At 40.9% G+C, this 20,843-nt stretch overlaps 1 protein-coding gene across 1 annotated transcript in view; it reads right to left on the reverse strand.

Annotated features, from left to right (window-relative positions):
- PLXNA2 (plexin A2) overlaps positions 1–20,843 on the reverse strand; it is a 354,945-nt gene that overhangs the window by 41,127 nt on the left and 292,975 nt on the right. Inside the window, exons 16-20 of the mRNA XM_069756297.1 lie at positions 13,981–14,148; positions 4,323–4,416; positions 3,191–3,430; positions 2,375–2,518; positions 325–559 (exon numbers count right to left, since the gene is read on the reverse strand). Coding sequence (XP_069612398.1) covers positions 325–559; positions 2,375–2,518; positions 3,191–3,430; positions 4,323–4,416; positions 13,981–14,148 — 881 coding nt within the window. The remainder of the gene's footprint in view (positions 1–324; positions 560–2,374; positions 2,519–3,190; positions 3,431–4,322; positions 4,417–13,980; positions 14,149–20,843) is intronic.

Raw genomic sequence — 20,843 nt, forward strand, 5'->3', positions numbered from 1 at the left:
CAGACAGCAGATGGCAGCTATTTATCCACTTGTTCTGTGTCCAGTGAAATGTATACACATCCCAGACCCGGGATCAGCTGCTGAAACAAAAACCCTTTTACATGTGTGATTGTTGTTCAGCTCAACAGAACATGTGCAAAAACAAAAGAAGACAAATTTAATACAGTGATCCAATCTGTAGGAACAAAATCAATAATACATTTAACGTTGGGACAGAAAACTCTCTTTTCGCATTAGAGGAAACATAAACCTATGACCCTGGCAATGGAATGTGATACAGAATCTCATTTTTTTTAAAGCCTTCTCAATACTTTAAATACTCACCTTCTTTACATTCAAGGGCCACTCGAGACTCCAAGTTGTCCATCTGCATCTGCAACCTCTTCAGAGTAAGGTCGTTCTCTCTAGATTTGCGTTTATATGCAATAAGCACAATAATGACAATGATGAGAAGAAGGCTTCCACCAGCGGCTATGCTGACAATGGCGGGAAGTGTCAAGAGACTGTCTGAAATCACATTGACAGATCCAGGCGAGAAGACCATTCCTCCGACGTGAACCTAGCAGAAAACAGGAAATTCTTAGAATATACGACATAAAAAACATTTTGTTCTGTGAAAGAATACTGCAGCAGGACAAACGTGTCCAGAACTGGGTCTTATTTAATTAAGCCCATAACTGTGACCTATTAGGAAGCAGGCAGATCTGAGACGAGATCGTATCTGATGTTGTGCAGATCATTGTTTCCAGATGTTCATTACAGCTTACAGAGTTCCTGTTATTTTAAGTAAGTTTTTTTCATGATATATTGTGTGCGTACATTAGGAATAATACTATTTTTCTGTCTCTTGTCTCTGAGCTAGTGGGTGGAGACTAGCTGCTATGATGTCTTCATGAGTGATTAATGCTCTCCTGTCCATAGCTCGCAGAGCTCCAGCAGCAGTACGGAGGTCAAAATACAGCAGTACTGAGCAGTATAGCAAGTAGAGTAGAGAGTTTTGTTCTTGGGTGCTATGATGTCTTCATGAGTGATTACTACTCTCCTGTCCATAGCTCGCAGAGCTCCAGCAGCAGTACGGAGGTCAAAATACAGCAGTACTGAGCAGTATAGCAAGTAGAGTAGAGAGTTTTGTTCTTGGGTGCTATGATGTCTTCATGAGTGATTACTACTCTCCTGTCCATAGCTCGCAGAGCTCCAGCAGCAGTACGGAGGTCAAAATACAGCAGTACTGAGCAGTATAGCAAGTAGTGTAGAGAGTTTTGTTCTTGGGTGCTATGATGTCTTCATGAGTGATTACTACTCTCCTGTCCATAGCTCGCAGAGCTCCAGCAGCAGTACGGAGGTCAAAATACAGCAGTACTGAGCAGTATAGCAAGTAGAGTAGAGAGTTTTGTTCTTGGGTGCTATGATGTCTTCATGAGTGATTACTACTCTCCTGTCCCTAGCCCGCAGAGCTCCAGCAGCAGCACGGAGGTCAAAATACAGCAGTACTGAGCAGTATAGCAAGTAGAGTAGAGAGTTTTGTTCTTGGGTGCTATGATGTCTTCATGAGTGATTACTACTCTCCTGTCCATAGCTCACAGAGCTCCAGCAGCAGCACGGAGGTCAAAATACAGCAGTACTGAGCAGTATAGCAAGTAGAGTAGAGAGTTTTGCTCTTGGGTGAAGTAAGATGTTTTCGAAAGAGCAGCAACACCATCTGTGTGTATTTCCCTGCCCCTGTCTGACGTCATCTCCTGTTTATACCTCTATGGGTAGCAGGGATGGACATATCATTGGTGCAATCGCAGAACGGCCCAAGCAATAAGGGGGTCCTTACCACCTCCAAAACATGTGGAGTTGTGCATTATGATGGGCTATTGGACTGCAAAAAGCCTTTACACTATTCTTGTACAGAGACCCTTTTCTGTATGTGTCCGCCAGTGATGGGTAGCATATAACCTGATCCCTCAGTAAGCTGCTTACTTTTTAATCTTTCAAAGCAAATCTAATCAGGGTTGAGGATGAGGATTTAAGTGGCTCATAAGTGAGAAGAGGAAACTTTCTGCAGAACTACGATTGCCGTAGACAATATACATACACAATCTTACAGTAGACACATAAAACGCTGCAGGCAAGGCCACTGCGATGAGCAATTGTGCCGTCTTTTATAATAAAATGTTACAGTTACATTATTTATATAAATATGTATGTTTTCTTTCAGTTACATTAAATTACTAAAATAATTACTTATATATCAAGACCATTGTATAGGTGTTTATATCCTTGTTTAAAAACATTTTTTAATACAGCAAAACCTATTCAAAATGCAGAAAAATAAAAAAGTGAACAAAAAAAAAGTTGTCATATGAAAATGTAGCAGGAAGAAACTTACAGTCACTTTGTGTTGTCCAGTGAGGTTAGGTGACTCGCAAAGGAGCTGCGTCTCTGATACAGTCACTGCGCAAGGCGTATCGCCGATCAACACAGTGTAATTTAACTTGACCCCTCCTGCGGCAGGTGGACACAGGTTCTTCCCCTGCAGGAAAAGGAAAGGTAACATCAGTTGTGGCATATATTATATATACAGCTCTGGCAAAAATAAAGAGACCACCACATCAAAACCCTGTCATTGGCAGCCCAATCTCCAGACCTGAACCCCATTGAAAACCTCTGGAATGTAATCAAGAGGAAGATAGTCACAAGCCATCAAACAAAGAAGACCTGCGTATATTTTTGCCCCAGGAGCAGTGTGAAAGACTGGTGGAGAGCATGCCAAGACGCATGAAAGCTGTGATCAAAAATCATGGTTATTCCACAAAATATTGATTTGTGAACTCTTCCTGAGTTAAAACAGTAGTATTGTTGTTTCTAGATGATTATGAACTTGTTTTCCTTGCATTATTTGAAGTCTGAAAGCACTGGAGTTTTTTTTAAATTTTGACCATTTCTCCTTTTCAGAAAAAAAAATAAAAAATTCATTGCTTGGGAATTCGGAGACATGTTGTCAGAAGTTTATAGACTAAAAGAACAATTTACATTTTACTCAAAAATATACCTATAAAGAGAAAAATCAGACAAACATTTTGCAGTGGTCTCTTAATTTTTGCCAGAGTTATATATATATATATATATATACACACACACACACACGATATATATATATTTATATATATAAATCCGGCAGTGTAGCCATGTGCTGGGCTCTTACCTTCAGTATTATAGGAGATCCAGGCTTCTGCTCGAGGATGCCTGTGATGCTAAGGAGTTCGAATGTTGGATTGGGGTAATAGATGAACTTGGTGTTATTAAAAGTCAGTAGTGACTGTACATTATTGAAGATAAAGCCAAACTCATCGGGCCTCTCCACGGCGTCCAGCCCCGGGCGATACTCTGGTGTGAGAGCAGGTGCCCAGCACGTCAGATATGTAGCATTTACGTTCTTACATACCTGTTGAGATAAAGAGAGCAATGATATGTCTACAAGGTTGCACTTAATGAAAAATAAAAATATATACGGTAACTAACCCGAATACATAGTAATAACCATAAAATGATCTGACATCCTGGCTAGAAGCCTTTCAGAAATCGCCATTATATATGTATTGATGATAAATTATAATTACGCTACAAAGCTATAACATTCCTTTTGCTACATAAAATTGTAGAATTTTGGTAATCGCCTTTCAGGTTCATTTGAAGTGGATATAGATTATTTATAATCGTTCTAACACACACAGACGCAACAGATATGAATAACCCCATTAATCAGTTATCCACCAAATTCTTGCATCAATTTTTGGAGCATGATCATTGAATGAAGATCTTTGCAAATGCAGATCAATTGTGTTCTGTCTCCCAGTTTGTAGCTTAAAATAATTGACAAAACCTTTACATGACCATGAGATCTGCAGCAGTTTTTACATACTGAACGGTATATAGCACAGACTCTCCGTACTATATATATATGCACATTGTCTCTTCAGAGTAGAAGAGGACTTGAACTCTGGCGCCCCCTACTGGAAGTAGCAATCCTAACAGTCAATATTGACCCTTTATCTCTGCACACTCTAAAAAATCTGAAAAGTCAATTTCCGTCAGTACCGCCACTAGGTGATGCTACGCTCTCTAAAACCCACACAACAATCACGGCAGTGACCTAACGGGAGTGACCTTGTCAGAGAACAATAAACATGATCAAAGATGTCCCGTTTGCTTTACAAATTATTTTCTTTTCAGTCGTCTTCAGATAATATTTTCTTGATGTTTTCGTGTAATTCTAGCAAGCAAAAACATAAGTCTTTTGCTAAAAGAAAGAGCTGTCGCCTGCCAGAAACACATACATTCACAGATTCTTTGCCGTTGTACTTCACACGAATTCTTGGTTCCTGTATGATGTCAAGGTTGGTACCAATGACAGTCAGGGAAGTGTGACCACTGTGGATGACAACAACAAAAAATAGGAGATTAGTTCAGTTTATCAGACAAGAAAAGAGATAAATGGAATTGATATGAAAGGCAGCAATGGGAAGAGTGAAAACATCAATTGTAATCATGCATTGTATGTAATATATATATTAGTCCAAGCTAGTGTTTCGCAAGAACCCTGGCGCTCCTTCAGGGGTACATCAGTACACCGCAACAACAAGACCTGTCTTATTTACCATTCGGAAGGTAAACTGATCTCAGCCTGCTAATTCTATGCAATCCGTCACATAACATCACTGGGCAAGAATTATGGAATGCTTTACACTTTACCAAGCTGCTTTCAGACAGAAATAGCATTAAGGCTTTCCTGGGAGTAGAAAGAGTTTTCAAGCGTACCCCTGTGGTGATGCAGTGGCTTGCAAAAGTATTCACCCCTTGGCTTTTTACCTATTTTGTTATATTATATCCTGTGTTTAAATATTTTGGTAATATGATTTGTATGTGATGCATCAGCACTAAATAGTCTAAGTTGGTAAAGTGAAGTATATAGGCATAAACTAAATTTATGAGATCGAATAACTAAAAATTGACATGTGCATATGTATTCTCCCTTTTGCTATGAAGCTCCTTAAAATTTCTGCTGGAAGCAATTATGGTACCTGAAAATTGTTGGGAAATACAAGTCATGGTTGGGCTATTACAAAATATCCCAATCTCTGATGATTCCTCAAAGCATCATCAAATCCATTATCATCAAATGGAAAGAGCATGGTATCACAACAAACCTGCCGAGAAAGGGCCGCCCACCAAAACGCTCAGCCTGGACAAGGAGTGCATTAATCAGAAAGGCCGCACAGAGACCGAATGTAACCTTGAAGGAGCTGCAGAGTTCCCAAGCAGAGACTGGAGTATCTGTCCACAATATGACCACAATAAGCCTTACACTCCATAGAGGTGGCCTTTATGGCAGACTGGGCAGAAAAAAGCCTTTACTTACACATAAAAAAATGTATGGCTTGTTTTGATTTGTATTGTTTTCCAACAGACATGTGGGGGACTCCCCAAATGTATGGAGGAAGGTGAGGTAATCGGATGAGACCAAAATTGAACTTTGTGGCAACCAAGGTAAACGCTATGTCTGACAAAACTTGGTAAACGCTATGTCTGACACCAAACCAACACAGCTCATCACCTCAAGAACACCATCCCCACAGTGCAGCATGGTGTTGGTAGCATCATGCTGTGGGAATGTTTTTCAGCGACAGGGACAGGAAAAATGATCGGGTTGAGGGGAAGATGGATGGTGTAAAATGCAGGGATATTCTTGAGCAAAACCTGTTTCAGGGGTGTCAGTGATTTGAGATTGGGACGGAGGTTCACCTTCCTACAAGACAGTGACCCAAAGCACACTCGTGAAGCAACACTCCAGTGGTTAAACACTGTAAATGTTTTGGAGAGGCCTAGTCAAAGACCAGACCTTAATCCAATTGAGAATCTGTGGTCAGACTTGAAGATTGCTGCTCACCAGAGGAAACCATCTAACTTGAAGGAGCTGGAGCAGTTTTGCCTTGAGGAATGGGCAAAAATCCCAGTGTCAAGATGTGGAAAGCTCATAGAGACTTATCCAAAGAGACTTGCAACTGTAATTATTGCAAGAGCTTTACAAAGTACTGACTTTAGGGGGGTGAACAGTCATGCACAGTAATTTTGTCCTATTTGTTGTTTGCTTCACAATAAAAAGAAAACCAAATGTTCACAGTTTCATGTTCTTTACATGAAGTGATGATAAACCCTCAAAAAAATACTGTGAAATTCCAGGTTGTGAGGTAGCAAAACACGAAAAATACCAGGGGGTGAAGACTTTCGCAAGCCACTGTATGGTTGAGAATCACTGGTCTAAGCAAAGAGTCTCGGAGGACCCTAAAGCTATTCATAGATGTTATGTAACCATCCGTCATAAAAAAAGTATTCAAATACTTAAAGAGGACCTATCAATTATAAGGAAAACAAAAAAATGACAGTACATGAAATTATAAAACCTTTCTTAAATATACGTCATACCCGACAACTTCCCTCAGCATTACAGAGGTGCAGGTTTACTTTTGCTTCTATACACTATCTGAAGTTAGAGAGTGCCTTGTGGATTTGGCCTGTTGGACGTTTTTACCATTTTGTGAACCTGCTTGTCCATAACATAAAATTGGATAATTAGTTCACCTATTTTTCTAATAAATTCACCAAAAGTAAAGCAGTAAAGTGAAAATCAGACAAAAATGTACCTCACTGCCAATTATTGGCCTAATTGTTACCTCCAATTGAATATTGTCATTTGTCAGCCAAGCAATAAAATGTCCCAGAGTATAATGCATCAAAAGAAGGAATCAGCTGCCTCTAGAGGGTGAATCTGAGCCTCTCACTACATAATGTACACAAGCAAATAACTACAACCACAGCACACCAAGGGGAGCCTATGACACAATTGCAGTTGTTGATTCTAACCTCCTTCTCCTCCTGCTGCTGCATAACACACAGGAATCCATCTACATCCAGTATAAAGATAACAGCATCTCCCCAGTGTTTACATGCAGAACTCTCCTATTCTTTACCCACAAAGTGGCATCTCCCAGCTCAGGAAGTCTCCCACAGCTGTTAAAACAGTGAGATAGCAGAGAGTCTGGACTTAAACCTCTGCTTCTTAAAGGGCCATAGCTATTATCACTCATTTTCACAGAAGTGTTTTGTCCTAATTATATACAGTATATTGGAGAAAGATATTATATTTTTATCTTATTTTATATCATGAGCTTTTCCAGGGAGTTATAGGTTCTTTTAACATTCAGATAATATTGTGATCATACAAGTGAACAGCTATACATTTTAGAGCGTATTTCTGGAATTAGCAAATGGGCATTTTCTTTCTCTAACTAGATGTCCTCACTGCTGCCTATTAAAGGGAATCTATCACCAGGCTTTTGCTACCTCATCTGAGAGCAACCTGATGTAGAGAAAGAGAAGCTGAATCCAACAAGGTATCACTTAGATTACTGGGTGCAGCCGTTCTGACACAATCAGAGTTTTTAAATTTAGCAATTCTTCAGAGTTGAGAAAGCTAACCCCGACCCCAGAAGGTTTTGTATTTACAATGTTTATAGACAGTGAGCTGCTTATCACAGAAGGGGGCGTGTTGGACCAGTGTCCTCATGCCAGCTAGTCACAGCAAAGATAATGTCCTAGTGCTTATACAATCACGGCAAATAAACAAAAGCACTGAGCTTGTTATGAGAGGCATTGCTGAAATCCGTGTTTTAACCAATACTGAATGCTCTATAGCAAAAACCTGCTGACACATTCCCTTTAAGTTGTTTCGCTGCAGCTGAATCCCCCTTCACTTGGTCTTCTATTCACTTTGTTACTCTAGACAGATTATTGTGTGCATTGGGAGGGTTCTGAACATTTGCAAATCAGTAAATGGGAGAATTTAATAAATTTTAAGTAAATCTCCAAGCCTTTGTAATTTTCAAATAGAGATATCCATGCATGCCGGCTCCTATGGATAATGACATCCTCAATGGTTTCAGAAATGTATCACAATTATGCCTAATGTAAATGAATACTTCTGGTACTTCATATTTCAGAGTCCAAAAGATCAACTAGAAACCATAAATTCAATGTCAAGAGCAATGATGCTTTGCAACCTTGAAAAGTCCACCACTGAAGCATTCCTACAAGGTGAGATGTAATTGTATGTGATGACTGTTTGGCCATTTGGGGAATAAAGAGGTGAAACCCAGGAATTGCAAGGCACACCATTTTTTACAATATACAATATTTTTATGTGTAAAAATATGGAAGGTCTGGCAGAATAATTAGGAGCACCCAGACTTTTCTATGGGCTGCAGCGGACATCTTTGCAGCTCTTTGCAGTACTCACATACCTAAGTACCCTCAGTCGATGTTAAGAAGATGAATCTGCATGATTTGGATTTTTTTTTATTACTTCAGATAAAAAAGCCACGTTTATTTTTTACAAGATACAATAAATCTTTATATATGAGATTTGTATTTTTCCCTTCTTGAAGATGATATGTGAGCATTCGCTTCTGTAGTAAAATATGAGTTGACTTACAATTCTAATCTTTATCCTATAAAAAGTGTAATATCAAAAACCAATGCTTGAGCAGTACCTGACAGATGCAACCCCGTCCATGTAGGGCTCCATACAAATCAATACCAATGCTGGGCAGAATGATGGCATCGGAGCCCCAGATCCATGATATCACCGGCCAGAATCAATGGAAACACTTGAGATCAATATCATTTTGACATGAGAATGTATATTTGCTGATATTTATATGGGGTCGTTATCGTGATTTACTCACATGGATACAATAAGGGTGATAAGCGGATCACATCCTTATAGCCCCACTAACTGGCCACTAATGCTAATCCTCTTGTGTAATGCAATATCATGCTGCTATAAGCTGAGTAATAATTTAGCAAAATGAGGCCTTGCTTGTCATGTGAAAACCATATGACGGAAAAGAAGCAGCGCCCTGTGTTATATTCCTCCTTTACATCTATATACAATGTATCATACCATGCACCAATTCTCCATGGATCTTCCAAGTGCTCCAATGTTCTGCCGGTGGAATTCTTGTATCAGGAGAAAAATATTTAGAATTGAGAGTCCTCAGTGGTTGATACCTTTTAATGGTTAACTGAAAAGATTGTAACAAATTGCAAGCTTTCGAGACTACACAGGTCTCTTCATCAGGCATAGACTGTGCCTTATGTAGAGACCTGTGTAGTCTCGAAAGTTTGCAATTTGTTACCATCTTTTCAGTTAACCATTAAAAAGTATCAACCACTGAGGACTCTCAATTCTAAATATTTTTCTATCTACTGGCTAACACGGTACCAAGATATATATCTTTCCTGTATCAGGAGTAGTACCGTAGTTTGCATTTCCCCACATATCTTCTTGGATGGCAGTAAAATCAGATCTACACTAGAGGAAGTTACTACTTCCAGGCACATATGGCCGTTATAGAGATAATGATCAGTACTGGTTGTAGATCATCTTTACATCTCTGGACAATTTAAAGGAACCTTTCTCCAGGTTTTCCCAATATAATGTACGGCCACCACCTTTGAAGCCTCTTTTGCAGCATTCCAGTAAGATCTATGTATCACCCCAATGCCCACTGCATAGACCAAAAATACCTTTTATAATTCCCCTATATGGTGTGGTTAGGTCCCATGGGCGTCCTCTCTTATCACAAGTGCCATCGTCCTTCCCTGCTTCATGTGCATGACGCGTCCAAAGTCGTCCACACAGGGTCCCCCGATCGCGCTCCTGCCCACGTGTTCCTCACTCTACCCTGCTGAGTGCAGAGTAGAGTACTGTAAAGGTTAAAGAGCGCCTATGACCTGGAAGTAAAGCTGGCGCATGCGCATTACAGTACTCTGCCCTCAGCAGGGTAGAGGGACGGATGAATGGGCAGGAGTGCGATTGGGGGACACTGGACGACGCTGGATATGTCATCCACATGAGGCAGGGAAAGAGGATGAAACTTGTGAGGGGAGAGGAGTCGCCAAAGCAAGACCAGCGACGCTCAAGGACCGGACCACCCCCTATGGGGGAATTTGAAAAGTTACTTTTTGTATTATGAAGAGGGAATTGGGGACTTACATATAGATTACTAAAATGCTGTAAAAGAGGCCTTAAAGGCCATACTTTATGGGGAACACCTTGTGACAGTTTCCCTTTAAAGCCTCATTTACATGACTGCATTTAGGCACCATACAACCTCCAGGATACATGGAGATGCAATAGGGAAACCAAGGGCCATTATATGGAGGTGGTTCCTGTCAGGTATGGCATGAATCTAACACAAATGAATCATATCATGTTCTGCTGAATGTCACTAGAGTATTGAACATATGTTGGTACAGAGTGTGAAAAACATGGACCAAGATTCATCAGTGATTTTTATCAGTTTATCACATTTTCATCAGTATCCTTCAGGTCTAAGGGGTAAGGTTTCTCCTTGTGGAGAGTGACATACCAGCTGTGGCATACCAATGTAAGGAGACTTATTCGCCGTGCAATGCTCCTCTGGGAAATTTAATATGCAAATTGCCTCTTCAGAGAGAAAGAGGACTTGAACTCTATAGCACCACCTGCTGGAAACGGCGATCCTTGAGAGTTCAAGTCCTCTTTCTCTCTGAAGAGGCAATTTGCATATAAGTGTCATCCAAATTTCATCAGAGTTTGGTCTGATTTTCATCAGTGTTTTTTCTATGTGAAAAAAAGGTGTCTCCACCTTCTCCTATCTAATGGTCCATGAAGGCAGGGCGTTCAAGTGCTGTCCAATTTTTTCACGGACCCATAGACTTGCATTGCCAATTTTGATCTGAAACTCGGCTCAATATCGGACATGTCTATGAGATTTTGCACTGACCGCTCGGTCTGCAAAAAAGCACAGACATGTGAACAGCCCAATTCACTCCTATATGTACGAGTGCTATTCGTGAGAAACACAGATAGCACTCCTACGCAAACAAATGGCGTCCAAATGAGCCCTAAGGCTACGTTCACATGACATTTTCAATATTTCTTAAAATACTCTTCCATTTTTTCGGAGGAGACTTGCCTATTCAAGCATTGGATTTTGTAATCACACATTGCCATATTCAACATAAGAAACTGTGGGACTTGAACATTTTATTCACTGCTGATATGTAAAAATGGGTGACAGCGACAATGCAGATGACAAATCCTCTGTGCGTGTGTGAACTGAGCATTAACGACGGTTCTGTTCTCTGTTTGCTGCTATTCCCATTTGTTATGACTATTAGTTGTAAAGTGATAGGGTATGTTCATGTGGGACGGACACTCTGCAGATTTACATATTACCAAATCTCTTCCTCTCGCTACACGGAAAATCCATGTGGAAAATAACTGGTGGCACGCATTGCATGACACTTTCCGCTGTGGATTTCATCCGTTGCACTATACAGACGCATGTCACATGTCGCACCATAGATGTCCCCCGGTCGGAATATGTGCAGAAGAATACAGTAGAAGGGTTTGGATGAGATTTTAGGAAAATAGTTTCCAGATGTGAATATTCCAGCAGAAGACGAGACAAGCTATGCTCATGCCTACCGCAATCTTCTAGCCTCACTTCTACTCTTCTTTATGCATGACCCTTTCAATTTATTTCCCTAGTATGAGGAAATGAAAAATCTAATGTGCAGGGCTTTCACTGTAATATGTGAAAATCTATAAATTCCCTACTTATTAAGACACTGTGAGCGGGCCCTTCTATAATACGGCCTTGTATTTGGCTAAGGCTTAGCATGGAGAACATTCAGGGACCACACAAATGTCGCTGCCAACCTTCTCCAAAGGCCGATGCTTGCAATGTAAAGGTCACTATGTAATTGCAGTCCCCTGGGTTAAGGCTACAAGATGCCACGGGATACATACACCCCATTCTCTTGCATGGCTTATGCATCCAGATATTGTAATGAGTTTATAAATGTGAGAAAATACATAATAATACTGTAGTTGGGGAAAATATGCTGGATAGTATCCTGGAGGATCTGTCTACTATGTGGACAGCTATGGGTTAATTTCATACAAGGCTTTGTGCTGCTGCGGGGCTCCATATTTTATAGATATTATACATGCAGAAGTTTGGCATCTGGACTAAGTAAAACCAGCGTAGTTCCTCAGGGACACAAAGCAGACGGTGGCGGCTGCCATATTAGATGCGGTGCCGTTGTGCTGTAGTGTTCTGACCATATAACTATGTATGCCTTTCTGTCTAGATCTCTATCCGGTAAGTTATCGTTTTAGGTGGCAATACATAGGCTACAAAGCCAAATCTGGTGTGCCTCTGTATATTGTGGGTGTGCAGTAGGCACTTGTAGTGTGGATATCACAGAAGTGATTTTAAAGGGGTTGTCCACTTTTCGAGACTTTTTTTACTTAAATTAATCTAATTGGGGTTAAAAAGGGTTGTCCACTACTCCGACAACCTCTTCTGAATCCAACACTTATACTCTCCTCCGGTGCCAGATCCATTCCATTGGTGGCGGCACAGGCTCTCCCGAGAATTTAGGATCACAGACCACAACAAAGAGCCAGCGATAAGCAAACGGAGCAAATTTTTTAACAAAATCCAAATTCCAAAAATGATCTTGAGCCTCAAATACATGCATTTAGGGTAAAAAAAAAATTATAATTGTCACCAAAGCTGGACAACCCCTCAAATGCTCCATGCATGCGGTGATGACAACAATTGAAAAAATATATTAGGCAGGGACTGGTTGCACGACAGCAGTTCTCAGAAAAGGAGCATGACCAGATAATTCTGCAATTGGGTTATAGAATAATAAAAAAAAAAACAGCCAAATTTCTGGTCATGTGGAAGTCTTACAATGGCGTCTTTAAGAGAAAAGTTGTGCACAACTTGCAATAAAAAAAAAGGGTTGTATTTTTTGGAGAAAGCTGTGTTGCAGTAGGTTGAATCTTGTCTGATATACAAGGACAGTAGCCACCAATGAGCAGGGTAAAGCAAGATGTGGCTAATCTGGGATACCTGTGCATGCTGCTGTGCTGCCGCATGATGACTGTTAATACACGATATAAAGATGTTCTGCAGAACGGGCACATTCATGCTTCTCCTTTAGCGTCTCTAGTCCTCCGTGTTAGCGGGGGAGACCTAGCATTGTGTGCTTGTTTGCACTGCAGCCCTCCACTGTCCCTACCATTCGATACTTGTGCCGTCACCTGCCTCATTTATTAGGCCGGCGGGGTGAGATATTGCAGTGTCCCAAATGAATCATTTTGCTCTCCTGTGCAGATGAAGTAGTGCGGCAATTTCGTTCATCTGTTAATAGATCCCATTTTTGTTTTATGGTTGCACTTACAGTGACATTTGGTTTCGTTCCAAACAATTTGTGATTTTTTATATGTTTGGCGGTCATTTAGCTTCTTGGTTTTGTAAAAAAAAAATAATTACAAATAAATATCAGTTTTGAGTAGACTTGTAATAGCCGAAATAATTCATTTCAGTATCCTGCAAAATCTAGATGGCATTTAACTGTTATAAGAGCGAGGGGGGCAGATGCCGACTAACCAATATACTGACTGTGGTTCTCCTGATGAAGACAGTAGTGACCAGCGAAATGCAATGAGAATAAAATCGCATTCCCTGTTCTACCTTATCAAGTTTTTAGTGCACATCTATAATTATTGTGATGCCAGCAGTGCAGTATATCCGCTTTTCCATATCTACGCAACTAACCAATATACAAGTAACCAATATATACCATATATATATATATATATATATATATATATATATATATATATATATATATATAGGTCTGCTAAATGCCATTGAGTATTGTACAAGCTGAGCTGCATTGTAAAGTATGGGCTAATGAGGTGGTGCTCCAGCATCCAGCACCAGGGTCAATGACTAGTAAGATTGTTGGTGACTTACACACACATACAATTAAGATACATAACAGCTTAATTTAAAACTAAAAAGGTACCTGGCAATGCTCCACTCGGGTTCGATCCGCAGCACCTTGGGGTCATCTATGTACTCAAACTGCAAGCCGCTCTCTAGCTGGGCTCTGTCCACACTCACCGACACATGAACGGCCCCCAAGCCATGGACGGATGGCGCTGACACACAGACTATCTCATTCAGAGACCTCCTGCAACAAAGAAGTTAAGATCAGGTCATTTTCAAGTCCATTCCTTCTAATATATTGCTACTTCTGTGTCTGTGATATAAACTGCTGGATGAAGCATATACTCATGGCAATCGGTGCAGAGAATAAAAGGACAGGTGCCCAGGTCACCTAGGGAGACACCTACCTATCTTGCACCCTGTATACTCCATAGGTACACAAAAGGTACAAATCTTACAAGAGAGACTTATTTTGACATCATTTTAAGGTTTAGAAAAACTTTACTGGGAAGCCCCCAAAGATTAACCTTGGTCAAAGCTCCCTATTTGTCTGAATACACAATCTGATCTTAGGAGTCGCTCTGTAATCAATGTGTGATGAAAACTATTCTATATTGATGAAGAAGGAAAGTGAAGCCCCCATACATTTGGATGGCTAATGGTTCAGCAGGCAGCCATTTTTGCCGACTCTCCCATACACAGGAGCTCGGCTGTGCTGCTGTGTTCTCTATGAGAAAGTTGCTGCCAACATATCTTGAGGCAGACTTCTACAGAGAACAAAAGGATGGGCAGACCGAAATTAGACATAGCGGATCATTAGGTTCCCCGACAATCATCTGACTGGGGCCCCCAATACACAGTAGACTGTCAGACAAGCCTGTCGATATCGGTTAGTTTGGCCAACGTTAGTCTAATATATATGCGGGCAGTTAGGGTGCACTTACACTCACCGATAATCAGGAATAAGCATTTCTAAGAATCACCCAAATATCACCCGACATGTGTTTTGCTCATTTCTCAGGTTGATTATTGTCCTGTTTCTTGCTTAAAAATCATTGTTCTCGGAAGAACATCATCCAGGACAGATGCTGCCGAGAACAATGATATTCTATGCGGAATAAGATCATATTAACCATCATTCTGTGCGCATAGAAGTGTGGGCAGTCTGTCTAAACAGGTTAGGAAACTGGTCTTTTAACAGCCAGGATTGGCCAATACAGAAGTACACTAAGAAACATCCATTCAGAAATAACTATTAATAAATGAAGTGTAAATGGAGATCTTTTGGATAAAGATGCTCCAAATTGGGCTTTTCACGCTACAAAGAAAGACTGATCATTACAGCTTACTCGTTGGAAATGGAGAGATACTGAACAAGCAGGAGATGATAAGTGCAACGTGACATAGCAAAACATTAGGTCCCATTCCATAAAATAGCATGCCGACTACAGCCACGGTATAGTACTAGGAGCTCACTGAGATACATTTCAGGCAGTGCTGTAGAACAACATGACGACATAACTACAGCAGTGAACGCTATTTTAGCGGCTGCGTGAAAGGAGCCTTCCATTTTATGAATTGTGCCAAGAACACTTCCCTTCCCCTACCTCACTTTTGCTTAATCTCTGCTACCCTCCACCACTGTTGTTTCCCATGTGGGTGTCACATTTGCCCGAGTGCGGTATCCTACAGAAAAGATAAAGGAAAGTGAGGGTGACCTTACAGCCGCTGTGATGGGAGCACGGTGTTCGGGGCAGCATTTAATGAACTCCGACAGATTGTGAGAATCAAGCACCTGCTCGCCGAGCAATAAAATAAACGTTACAGGGTGGAAAGGAGCGAGAAGCTGAATCCCAATTATGCGTTTTATATATCGGGCTGCCTCTGGACTTAATATAGAGGAGCTCCCAGGAAGATGTCTTCTACCCTTACACTTCTCCGTGCTTATGAGTGGGAATGACACATACTCTGCAATTAAATGAAAAAATAAGTAACATAAAAGCAACTTTTGTAGCAGCTCATGCAACATCCTGTAACCTCTATCATTGGAAAAATATTTTACCAATACTGAAATAAATGTTTAGTGAACCATCTACATCGAAATTATATGATTGACATGTTTTCTATATACTCCCGTAAAGTCTATGCTAGAAAATGGCATAATCTGTCTACGGCCTGTCACTGAGTCATCATGCACAATTAGGCTCCTTGTACATGGCTGTATTACTCACGGCATCCCGTGCAATTGGCAAAGTTTTCCATTAAAAAAAGCTTCTCTGCCATAATACACCTGAATGCATGACTCAATAAAGAATATAGGACAACGGAGAACTGTAGAGAACACATAAAGGTATGACAGCTGGCTGTACACTTTAGATAGCTGTCCCTCCTGCCCCCATATACTTATGCACCCTACATGGGACCGATTCATTGAGACTTGCATTGTACCCCTCAGTCTTAATGAAGTGGCAAGCAGGAGTGAGGGGCGCTGAAATTCATTTAGAGCCACATTCAGTGTTGTGAGCCTGGGTTGCCAACTGGACTTTTCATTCTTTCTGGACATATAACCAAAAAGTCACGGACAGACGAGATTTTTATGGACCTGTTTGAAGACCATAACATATTATTAAAGATTAGAGAACTCAAATTGTAAAGTTCGGGGTTTGCACCAGACACCTAATGTCCGATGCTGAACTCTGAACACGGACTTCTTTTAGTCTGTTTAAGTGTTAGAAGATCCAGGAGAAGAGAGCGAGAGAGAGAGACTATGCCCAAACCTTCTATCGCCTGACCTCTGTTGGGAGGTCCTCATAGATAGGACATCTAGAATTCCCCTGTTTTGCTCACATTATTGTGTATGGACAGATAAAAAATAATACGGTACATTTTTTCAGAAAACAACATTAGAAGTGAAGATAAGAACCTTTGTAATACATCTGATTAGAGAAATATGCCTCTTTACCCACTAATCAGTTTGTGCCTACAAATCCGTCTGGAGTAAGGGATAAAATGACAACTTCTTCCTATAAACATCTATGGATTGGAAAGGCAGAACGCTGGAGGGAAACAGAAAGGAGAAACTGCTGAGGCTTCTAGTGAGGGGGGAAAACTGCTAAAAATGCAAGATTTATTGGCCAAAAATAATATATCTTCCTGAAAAATCACTGGAAAGGACCATTACACTTTGACAACCTATATGATGAACTTCTTTCTTGATTATAGAATTGTATATATTTGATATGCTGTTAAGAGTATATTCATATACTGCCATCACCGGCAGGAAACTATTGCCTCTACAATGGCCAATGAAGTAATGAATGTTATCGTATCAAACTGACGATCGAGATCTCCCAGATCAGATGGATAGCCATCCTTCCCTTAGAGTCATAGAGGGGTTCCTCTCCCTATGGCATCCATAACTGTCTTGAAAGGGTTAACTATACTTCTGCTGTCTTCTCTTCAATTAGAAATGGTGTTATAGGAAGTTTGGTGACACACAGTCAGGGAATCAATGGAGAATTGACAATACTGCAATTCTGTACCTGACATACCTATCACCCGTATGTAATGGAGTAACGCTCATGGAGCTCGGGGCTGGAACACTCGCACACAACAATCTCTGCTGACTACAGATCTGCTCTTTATCTATGTCTGTTACTGAATGCTGCTGAACATTTTAGACGTTAAATGTTGTTTTCTTTAAAGAATTAATAAATTAAGTGTCAAATTCTGAAATGCTGCACGATCAGGGTGCCCAACAATGCAGACAAATAGGCACCAAATCACTGACTTGAAGAACACTTAGGCTACGTTCACATTTGCGTTGTTGTGTGCTGCGCCGGTGATGCAACGCACAACGCACGCAAAAACGCATGCAAAACGCAGCAAAACGCTGCATTTTGTGACGCATGCATTCATTTTTATAGCGCAAAAAAATGCAACAAGCAGTGTCCTCTGCGCCCTGACGCTTGCGCCCAAAAAACGTATGCGTCACAAAACGCAACAAAACGCATGTCCATGTGCCCCCCATGTTAAATATAGGGGCGCATGTGTCGCCGCTGTTGCGCCCGATGCACCGCAAATGTGAACGTAGCCTTAGTTACCACGTTTTCGTGGGAGAAGTGCTAAGGCAATCCTGTTTCATGGGTATAATTCCTACCTCGCAGCACATGCGTTACAATGAATATCATCCCTCTTAGAAAAGAATTAATCTTCATGGTGGTACTAACCATTGAAATAAAGATGACACAATAAAAAAGTAAAGATTTCTACTTCACAGGCTGTGTATATGTGCATTGTGCTGAACCTTATTAGCCTGCGTACCAAACTAATATTTCTCCTTCCATGTTATATGGTAAAGCAATTAATGAAACACGCTGCTTGGTGTTGTGACTGTTATACTGTTACTCTTCACAGACTTCGCCCACACAATCCATGTAAGTAGACTTCAATGTGAACAATGTCATAAGACTTTAAGAAAGAAATTCATTAAGTAAAAAATAAAAGTAACTGGGATAAGCAGACACTATCTGCTAAATCGTATCAAACTGACGCGGCTAAGGTCTTCGCACAACGGAATGATAGATGGATATTTGTAAGATAGACAGACAGATAGATAGATAAATAATAGATATGTATTAGAGAGATTGATAATAAGTATTAGATATATTAGATATAAAAAGTTGGATAAATATTAGACTTATAGAAGATAAACACATAGATAAACAAAATGATAGATGGATGGATGGACAGATAGATCTAGAGCCAGATGTTTGTGCAAAAAGAAATGAATTCTGCCAAATAAATTCTACATTAAACATCATTAAGCCCTTGTATTTTTCGGCTCCCTGGATCCCATGTACGACATATGAGCAGACATTACAGTGTACAGTACATACAGTACAGCCGTCCATCAGGCATCCCTCCCTTCTGCCAGCTCCATCCAGCACGATACATTACAGCTGGCAGGATCTTGCCCCTTCCCTGTGATCAGTTAATTAGCTTCCCATGCTATTATTATGCCGTCAAGCAGAATCTACCCACAACTCGGTGTGCAGGCTGAAGAATGGGAAGCTGTAATTAGCCCCAATCTCGTTATAAAATGCTTCATCTAATCAGGCTCCCCAGCTACATACTGACTGGGTAAGTGTTCTCGAAATAGGACAAGGGAGCCAGTGAGCACAGCGTGCATGGCCACACGTACCAAATGCTATTCTGTCTTCCGGCATGTTGCATCTCCTGTATAATTACTATACGTACGAGGAATCTAAAGCATGTAGGCAGACCAAGACAATAGGAAGGCAGCACGATATGAACTTCATCCTTAACTCATGATGTGTGTAAAATCCCATGGCTTAGCCAACAGTAGGAAGCCACAGATACAAGCCAGAAGAAGGCAGCGGCGTTGTCTGAAAAGAGGAAAATTATACATATATATACTGTACATGTACTGTATGTACATACAGTTAGGTCCATATATATTTGGACAGAGACAACATTTTTCTAATTTTGGTTATAGATATTACCACAATGAATTTTAAACAAAACAATTCAGATGCAGTTGAAGCTTAGACTTTCAGCTTTCATGTGAGGGTATCCACATTAAAATTGGATGAAGGGTTTAGGAGTTTCAGCTCCTTAACATGTGCCACCCTGTTTTTAAAGAGACCAAAAGTAATTGGACAGATTCAATAATTTTAAATAAAATGTTCGTTTTTAGTACTTGGTTGAAAACCCTTTGTTGGCAATGACGGCCTGAAGTCTTGAACTCATGGACATCACCAGACACTGTGTTTCCTCCTTTTTGATGCTCTGCCAGGCCTTCACTGGTGGTTTTCAGTTGCTGTTTGTTTGTGGGCTTTTCTGTCTGAAGTTTAGTCTTTAAAAAGTTACATGCATGCTCAATATGGTTGAGATCAGGTGACTGACTTGGCTATTCAAGAATATTTCACTTTTTTGCTTTAATAAACTCCTGGGTTGCTTTGGCTTTATGTTTTGGGTCATTGTCCATCTGTAGTATGAAATGACGACCAATCAGTTTGGCTGCATTTGGCTGGATCTGAGCACACAGTATGGCTCTGAATACCTCAGAATTCATTCGGCTGCTTCTGTCCTGTGTCACATCATCAATAAACACTAGTGACCCAGTGCCACTGGCAGCCATGCATGCCCAAGCCATCACACTGCCTCCGCCGTGTTTTACAGATGATGTGGTATGCTTTGGATCATGAGCTGTACCACGCCTTCGCCATACTTTTCTCTTTCCATCATTCTGGTAGAGGTTGATCTTGGTTTCATCTGTCCAAAGAATGTTCTTCCAGAACTGTGCTGGCTTTTTTAGAGTTTTTTAGCAAAGTCCAGTGTAGCCTTTTTCTTCTTGATGCTTATGAGTGGCTTGCACCGTGCAGTGAACCCTCTGTATTTACTTTCATGCGGTCTTCTCTTTATGGCTACGTTCACACTAGCGTTCGGCTAGTGTGCGTCGCGCTAGCGTCGGGCGACGCACGCGTCATGCGCCCCTATGTTTAACATGGGGGACGCATGCGTTTTTGCTTGTTGCGTTTTCCGACACGTGCGTCTTTATTGACGCTAGCGTCGGACCAAGAAAACGCAACAAGTTGCATTTTTCTTGCGTCCGATTTTCGTCAAAAAACGACGCACGCGTCGAAAAACGCAGCGTTTTTGCGTGCGTTTGCACGCGTTTTTCGGTGCGTTGTGCGTCGCGTCGCCGACGCAGCGGCGCACAACGCTAGTGTGAACGTAGCCTATGGTAGATTTGGATATTGATACGCCGACCTCCTGGAGAGTGTTGTTCACTTGGTCGGCTGTTGTGAAGGGGTTTCTCTTCGCCATGGAGATTATTCTGCGATCATCCACCACTGTTGTCTTCCATAGGCCCCCAGGTCTTTTTGCATTGATGAGTTCACCAGTGCTTTCTTT

This window comes from Ranitomeya imitator, chromosome 3 (genome assembly GCF_032444005.1).
Source record: "Ranitomeya imitator isolate aRanImi1 chromosome 3, aRanImi1.pri, whole genome shotgun sequence".
In the NCBI taxonomy this organism is placed as follows: Eukaryota; Metazoa; Chordata; class Amphibia; order Anura; family Dendrobatidae; genus Ranitomeya; species Ranitomeya imitator.